Raw genomic sequence first — 8,209 nt, 5'->3', positions numbered from 1 at the left:
TGACAAAATCAAACTGAACACCCACCCGTAGCCGTAACTCCCCAGATTTCCACATGTATCCGAGACTAAATCATGTCTCCGGATACGTTAACATGTATCCGCGTGTATCTAGAGAGTTACGTGTCTACAATGTATTCCCAGTTAATCATGGATCCACGACTACTCAATGTGTCCAAGTCATTTTTACATTATGCAATAATGATAGCTTATAGGAGAGGAAGTAGCTCCTACAGTAGTGAGATATATGTTGTTTACTCAATTTTTAATTGGCGATCGGGACTGTCACTCGTATGAGTGTTGTACATGCGTCAATTCCTCATTATAAAGTCGTATGACCCGAGACCAAAACTGAACAATATCACAAGTGGGTTAGCATGTTACAAGGTATCAACAACTGGATAAAATTAATTGGCAGCATCAAATTCACAAAGCCTGACCGCTAATATATTTGAAGTTTGAACTTAATCAGATCATTATCGATGAACAAATGCAACCCAAATTGCATTGTTCCAAAAATACAAAATAAAAGTTGCTAACAAAGAGTATAAGCCTGGAAAACCTTCCAACTACTAAAACAGGAAAATAAATTACAAATCAGCAAAGACATGGTAAGTTTGAGTCTGTACAACGGTAAGCTTCAAGGCAGCTACGAATGCAGCAACTGACAGGCAACCAAAGATGACAATATTTAGCCAATGCCAACTCTTCTGTAAACTAGATAACTTGTTTTTCTTCGCGACAATGTACATGTGGTTTGGGAGTATGAATGTGAGCGGAATCGTGCTGATAGCACCAGTAAGGCTCATGAAGTTTCCAAGGAAAGGTAGCAAAGCCGAGAGGAAGGTGGTCATGATAAGGTAACTACCTCTGACAATCAGTCTGAATACAATGTTTCGCAGAGCCAAGGCACTTCCTTGGATTCCATATTTAGTATCTAGGTACTCATATGTTGGACTTGCGAATATCTACAAGCAACAGGAAAGTAATAACTATAGATTAGAATAACCGACTGAGTGAACTGTTGGCCTTTTTTTAAGTGAAAAGAAAAATATAGTCACACGGTGATTATTACGTGCAAGGTGATGATAGCTTGGAAAAAAGCAGATAAGTGAGCCACCCCCAACAGCCAAGCTGGACCATGAACATTGTTGAGCAAATAGGACGAAACACCAGATCCGTAAGCCCAATACCCAATGTAAGTAACAGCATGCATGGGCACAACTCCCACCGTGAACTGAAAGTTGAGCGCTTTCACCATGTTTCCAACAACAGGTTGTCTGATTGTAGCCTGTTGCAACAAAAATTCAAGAAAATAGTATAAAACAGAGGTTGAAAGAAAACGAAGAAGTCAACAGAAAAGTTAGAGAGAAATCAACAGAAGTATTCTCCAGAAAACCACTTTCTCCATAATTCCAGCGGGTTTTCCATGCAACAGTTAAATTAACAAGATAGAATACTTCTCAATCAGCAGGAAACATCAACGAAGACTCAGAGCAAATTTTTGAAATTACAAATGATGACCAAACATTTAACTTCAAATTAATTTTGAGTTTATCCAATTCAATTAAGAGAAAGACATTTCAATCCAAATCAATTATCAAACAGATAATAATCCAGCCACCTCTGGTTGAAATTTCAGATAAATTTCAGATATATACTTGAGCATAGGCAACACATATACTGATCATGAACCCCGATTCAAAGGATAAACCTGTCATTGTAACTTGAAATTCATAACGAAGGATGGAAGTCATCACAAAAGTTGGTGGATGTATTTGCAAACCTGTATCTCAGGAATCATTCCAGTGTTAAATGCAAAGAAAAGGTTTCCAACCGCACCAATAATTGCCCAAATTTTGTTGTCTCTTGATCCTGGAATGTTATAGTCCCTCGGAGGAGCCTTTACACCTGTGATATGGAACTTAGACACTTCAGTAAACTTAGTGCCTCTGAGACCAGCATGATGATACTAAAGTAGTAGCTTCAAGTAATTCTCAAGGACCAATCAATGACAAACTAATGAAATAAACTGTAGGCATCCTGGTCACTCGATAAAATCAAACCAAAGGACCTGCTTAAAATTTAAAGCTGCTGCCGCCATATTCCAAAGACATGCATGTGATTAATATAGATATTCATTATCAAGTACAAGTCCATACAAAAATTGTAGGGTTGACACACTCCTAATGTAATAATAAGTACAAATAAACAAAGATATCAGACGGTTCATATTCATTAAGTGGGCATCACAATATTTTGGAAAATAAAAAGTTCAGAAGATAAAAGTGAGAAACGCATAGCAAGGAAAAGTTCAAATTCTTCCCCTTGACTGGTCTGCGAGAAAAAAGTGAGAGACTACACAAGATATTTTTGCATTTAAAAGACCTCGTCTGAAACTAAAAGGGAATATCTCATATTACAGAATTTTGCTTCTCCTCCATTATAATTAAGAAGTCAAACGGAAGGTGGAGACTAAGAAGGTGGCGTATGCTAAGTTGGTGGAGAACAAGAATGACGAGGAGAAGCGGACGAATAAGAAGGAGTATAAGTTAGCTAGGAGTATAGGTAGCGGTTACAGCGGCTTTCGAAAGCTTGTATGCGGCTTTAGAGGAGAAAAGTAGGGATAGGAAGTTGTATAGGCTTGCCAAGGCTTGGGAGCGAAAGGCTCGTGACCTTGACCAAGTGAAGTGCATCAAGGGGGAGGATGGCAAAGTGTTGGTGGAGGATGCCCTCATTAGGAAAAGGTGGCAATCTTATTTCCATAAACTTTTGAACGACGAGGGGGATAAAGGTTTCGTGTTGGGGGGCTTGGAGAACTTAGAGAAGAGTCACGATTATGGTTATTGTACGCGTATCAAGGTGGAGGAGGTCAAGGGGCTATTCGCAGGATGCGTAGGGGCAGGACGACTTGGCCAGACGAGATTCTGGTGGACTTTTGGAAGAGCACTAGCGAGGCAGGTTTGGAGTTGCTAACGAGATTTGTTTTAACACCATTTTTAGGGCGGAAAAAATGCCCGAAGCGTGGAGATAGAGTACGATGGTTCCTTTATATAAGAATAAGGGGGACATTCAGAGTTGCAACAACTATAAGGGTATCAAGTTGTTGAGTCATACCATGAAGGTTTGGGAAAGAGCGGTAGAGTTGAGACTAAAGAGGATCGTGACTATTTTCGAGAATCAGGTCAGTTTCATGTCAGCTTGACTACTTAGCCCATTCACCTCGTGAGGAGATTAGTAGCGCAGTTTAGGGAGAGAAAGAAGGACTTGCACATGGTTTTATCGATTCTGAGAAGGCGTATGAAAAAAATTCTCAAAAGAGATTTTGCGGAGGTGCTTGGAGGCTAAAGGGGTGCCCATAGCGTACACTAGATTGATCCAGAACATGTACAATGATGTGAAGACTCATGTGAGGACGGCAGGAGGGGATTCGGAGCACTTTCCGATTTTGACAGGGTTGTACCAGGGATCGACTCTTAGCCCGTTTTTATTTGTCTTGGTGATGGATGTTTTGACAGGGCATATCCAAGGAGAGGTGCCTTGGTGTATGTTATTTGTTGATGATGATGTACTGATTGATGAAACTCGGGGAGGAGTTAATGATAAGTTGGAGCTTTGGAGATAAGAGTTAATGATAAGTTGGAGCTTTGGAGACAGACCCTTGAGTCTAAAGGATTTAGGTTGAGCAGGACTAAGACGAAGTACTTGAAATGTAAGTTTAGTGATTTGTCGCACGAGGCGGACGTGATAGTGAAGCTTGATTCCCAAATTGTCCAGAAGAGAGAGTGTTTCAAGTACCTTAAGTGTATTGATTCAAGGGAATGAGGAGATTGATGAGGATGTCACACACCGTATTGGTGCAGGGTGGTTGAAATGGAAGCTCAGTTCGGGAGTTTTGTGTGATAAGAAGGTGCCTCCTAAACTCAAAGGTAAGTTCTACAGAGTGATAGTTCGATCGGTTATGTTGTATGGCGCAGAGTGTTGGCCAGTTAAGAACTTCCACGAACAGAAATTGAAGGTGGCAGAGATGACAATGTTGCGATGGATATGTAGACTTACCAAGAGGGACAGGAGTAGAAATAAGATTATCCGGGAGAAAATGGGAGCGACTTCGGTGGAGGACAAGATACGGGAAGTGAGGCTACGATGGTTCGGGCATGTGATGAGGAAGGCACAGATGCTCCAGTACGGAGGTGTGAGAGGCTAGCTATGGACGGTTTTAGGCAGGGTTAGAGGTAGGCCTAAGAAGTATTGGAAAGAGGTGATTAAACATGACATGGAGCAGTTACAGCTTACAAAGAACATGACCCTTGATAGGAAGGTGTGGAGGATGCGGATTAGGGTAGAGGGTTAGTGTGTAGGAGTACAGCTATGGTGTATTGGTGATACCTATGTTTTTCAGATAGATATTTTTTAGAATTACCTTATGCGTGTCTTGTTTCTGTGATTATCCTTTACCATCTGTTATTATAGTATTACCTTGTTGCATGCTTTGATGTGTTTTGTTTGTCATATTGTTATCTGTCCTGAACCGGGGGACTATCGGAAACAGTCTCTCTCTACCTTATCAGAGGTGGTGGATGGACTGCGTACACTTTACCCTTCCCAGACCCCACTTGATGGGAATACACTGGGTAATTTGTTGTTGTTGTTTTCTATCTCCCTCTACGAGATAGTTTTTGGGCCAAAAGAACAATTTCCTGAAACCATATTTTCTCTTCGATATAATCATTGAAAAATTTATTCCTTGATTCTGAACACCATAAAAATTTTATATAAGAGCACGGTGCTTGTGCATCAAAGGAATACTTCATTGTGACATCAACTACATATCACGTATGCAGACAGGATAAGCCCCTCCATGTGTAGATACCAACATGCGAACTATTCTCCTGATATGATGATTAAATGGCAGGGAATAAGATATTTTTTCTACGGTCATAAAGCTTGTTTGCAGACTTGGACAACATAGAACAGTCTAGATAGAGAAAAACATTGTTTATAAGCAAGACCAAAATCGACATAAGCATAGACCCAAAGTTTTGAGGGGCTGCTGGGTAAGGGAGGAAAGTTTACATCAAGCAATTGTTCCTAGTGATTTTTGAACACTTTCTAGAAATGAATGACAGAAAAAAAAAAAAGGTGACATCTTGTGCTGATAAATCTAGTTGTCTTCCCATGTATAATTTCACAAACTGGTGATATTTGCCATTGGGATAGACCTCGAAATTAATTATGCATCAAACACTGCTTAATAATTAATAGTTATCTGATTATGCAATCAATTGAACACAATTGATTTTCTTAAACATGCATTAGTTTTCTTATAAGAAGATTGTTTTCATAATGCAGAGAAAAACAAAACTACATGATGATCACCAAAAGCTTGCAAGTCTTTTTGATATGCAACTTGACTATGGCTTTTCTTACTGACATATGGCAATATTCAGTACAAATCCTGAAAATAGGCACAGGCTTTTGAACTTATACAATAGTTTCAACAGTGATAATCATGATTTTGTGGTCTAATTATATCATCAAATTTTATCCTCAATGGCCGTGTAGTCAATTGCAACTGGGAAGGTAATCTTCAATTACTCACACAGTATTCAATTTTGTCATCAGTTCAATAGTTTTATGTAAGAGACCTATTTTACAACTTCTTCACATTGTATGTAATTCTAGTGTTAATTTCAAGTCATTACACGTTCCACGTTATTAGTCATGTGTAATATAACTGTTGGCACATGCACAGTGTTCTCTGATGGCTGGTCAAACATTAAAGTTAGTAGCACGCGTACCATCTTCAACGGACAACACAAATGCTATGGTGAGATAGAGTAGAGTGAATAGTGATGAAAATCCGAGCCAAACCCTCAGTGCTGATAAATGAGGTGTTGCAATGGCAAAGAGGATGCATGCAAATCCAGCTATTGCTATAAAGTGTGGCAGCTTTAGCTCATGGTTATTCCTAAAGAGAATATAGAAAGCCTGGCAATCAACTCAAAGAAAAAATGCATCAGAACAATTTTAGAGTTTATATTCACTTAGAAACCTAAAAGAGATCATTTTTGTCAAGATTTACTGAACTCAATATTTGCAGTGTGCAATGAAACAATAAAGCGCCAACACAAAAATCTCATTCAATCAGTGGTATCTATAAATGGCAATGCATTGCCTCCTTTCTCTTCTCCTCCATATCTGGTAAAAGAATTTCCAGTTCACCATATCTAAGTATCCAAAGAAAAAAACAAAGTTTGCACCAGCGAAAATTTGTCTAACCTTTAGGGCTGAACCACTCATGATAACATATCCAATATTTATCAAGAAGAGATTCGCATACTGTAATGCCCATATAAGCAAATAAGCTGTTCGACCTGCAGCAATAAAATAAGCTCAATTTAAATTAAACGTGAAGGAAAATCAAACAATAAAACAAGCTATTGTTGCGGAGAGCTTGAAAATCATCCAGTTTTATTTTTGTCATTGTTCATACCATACAAAAATCCAGCAAGGTCTCTATATCTGATATGCCTCTTGCCCCCTACTTCATGGAGCTTAGCCATAAGAGCACTTGCATATAAAGACACAATTGTGGCCAAAACCAAACCAACTACTCCACCAATCCAACCCAGAGGAACCATGATTGTGCCAGAATATCCTAGTGCATACGCGCTGTTGACACCCATGCTCAGAACAATTCCCACCTGAAACCATGAATCTACATTTCACGAAACACATGAATCAAAAAAAGAGTCAAACAGCATTCATGCCAGTGCTACAAAAAAGAAACTATGATAAAAGAAACAAAAATAATCAATTGTACTGATGGATCAGGGAACCTATTTTTGGAGCTTGTCAAAGAGACGAAGCAGAAAAATGAATTTATTTTCTCATTACTAATGAGAGCCAAAAAGAACTTATAAACGCTTGATTGGAAGTTTGTAACATGGAAGTCTCATCAATAGAGGGCATTAGACAAAGGGATGCAACGGGATTCGCTGAAAAATTACACTTGTAAATAGGACAAACATGATTTCTATTGCACATATATAAGTTGTTTAATCCCTCTGGATAATTTTTTTACCTGAATCGCTCCTTTTAACCATTTGGAAAGGACGGAAATGCTTATAAAGGACCAAGAATTATCGTTCCCTTTTCTTTTTGTTTTTTCCCCAAAAAATTAGTATAAAACAACAAAGGGCAAAAAGACAGATTATCAAGAATTTTGATAGAATACGCGACACCAAGAAACTATCCAAAAAAACTCTCAACAAAGAAGGAATGTAAGGTGAATAAATGGATTCAAAGTTTCTAAAATTCCCTCCTTTTTTCATGAATTAGACACAAATAAGAGGGCATAGAAATTTCGTAGAAGTGAAAAACTAACCGTTGCTAACTTCATGGGCAGTTTCAGGAATGATAACAGAGGCCTGATCGCCTTTTTTCTCCCTACGACAATGGGCAGAAGTACCCCCATAAACATCGTTGTGGTCATTTTCCATTTTAAAATCTTGTTGAAGAAGCAGAACTCCTTCCTCTTCTTCAATTTCCAAAGCCAGCCCAAGCTACTTGCTTTTCACACCAATACGCAAAAAGGGATGCGTATATTGGTGAGAAGAGAAGCAAAGGGGCAAGGGGTGGAAACACTTTAATTGAAGACCAACCAAATGATTAGTGACCGCAGCGCTTTCTTCCCACGAAATTAGCACAGCTATTGATTCTGAAAATGGATGCAGCGGCTTCTTAAATAGACGTTTGGTTGATTTTTCTCCTTTTCTTTTCTTTTCTTTTACCATACAGTTTTCTGTTTTTCCAAACAGATGCCCATGGAATTTTTATTTTTATTTTCATGGAATTTGGATTACACAGGATCTCTTATCTTTGAACGTGTTTTCAATTTTCCCTTTCATCGCGGAATATTTGATATGGAACAAAGAGGAGTGTTTGGTACGGGAGAGATGTTTTTTTAAGAAACCAGTTTAGTAACTTTTAATTATTTAAAATTAGATTATTTTATCTATTACGAAAAATTTTAAAAGATTTTTCACTCTTTAATATAATAATATAAACATAACATATATTTTATTATAAGCACATATATATTTTACCACTAAAAATTTCAAATGGTTAATGAATCACTACTTTTACTTTTGTCATGTAGTAACTCTTTTCTTTGCTGCTAGAGGTTATGAGAGACTCATGAATTTGA

At 38.2% G+C, this 8,209-nt stretch overlaps 1 protein-coding gene across 1 annotated transcript; it reads right to left on the bottom strand.

Moving 5' to 3' along the window:
* Positions 1 to 422: 422 nt before the first annotated feature.
* Positions 423 to 7,931, bottom strand: LOC107863582 (proline transporter 2). The gene is made up of 7 exons (XM_016709571.2): positions 7,388 to 7,931; positions 6,494 to 6,718; positions 6,280 to 6,374; positions 5,799 to 5,988; positions 1,784 to 1,908; positions 1,073 to 1,288; positions 423 to 965 (listed from the first exon to the last, which is right to left on the bottom strand). Exons 1-7 carry the CDS (start codon positions 7,500 to 7,502, stop codon positions 588 to 590), a joined length of 1,344 nt encoding a protein of 447 aa, XP_016565057.1. The 5' UTR covers positions 7,503 to 7,931; the 3' UTR covers positions 423 to 587.
* Positions 7,932 to 8,209: the final 278 nt, after the last annotated feature.

The sequence above is a fragment of the Capsicum annuum genome, chromosome 3 (genome assembly GCF_002878395.1).
Source record: "Capsicum annuum cultivar UCD-10X-F1 chromosome 3, UCD10Xv1.1, whole genome shotgun sequence".
NCBI classification, from domain to species: Eukaryota; Viridiplantae; Streptophyta; class Magnoliopsida; order Solanales; family Solanaceae; genus Capsicum; species Capsicum annuum.
The sequence above is the reverse complement of the archived record's forward strand: the minus strand, read 5'-3'. Positions and strand labels throughout refer to the sequence as shown.

Coding starts and splice junctions, on each gene's coding strand:
- LOC107863582 (XM_016709571.2), bottom strand. CDS start 7,502: ATGGAAAATGACCACAACGATGTTTATGGGGGTACTTCTGCCCATTGT. Junction 1,909..5,798: donor TGTGTTGTCCGTTGAAGATG/GTACGCGTGCTA, acceptor TCCATATCACAG/GTGTAAAGGCTCCTCCGAGG. Junction 966..1,072: donor AAGCTATCATCACCTTGCAC/GTAATAATCACC, acceptor TGTTGCTTGTAG/ATATTCGCAAGTCCAACATA.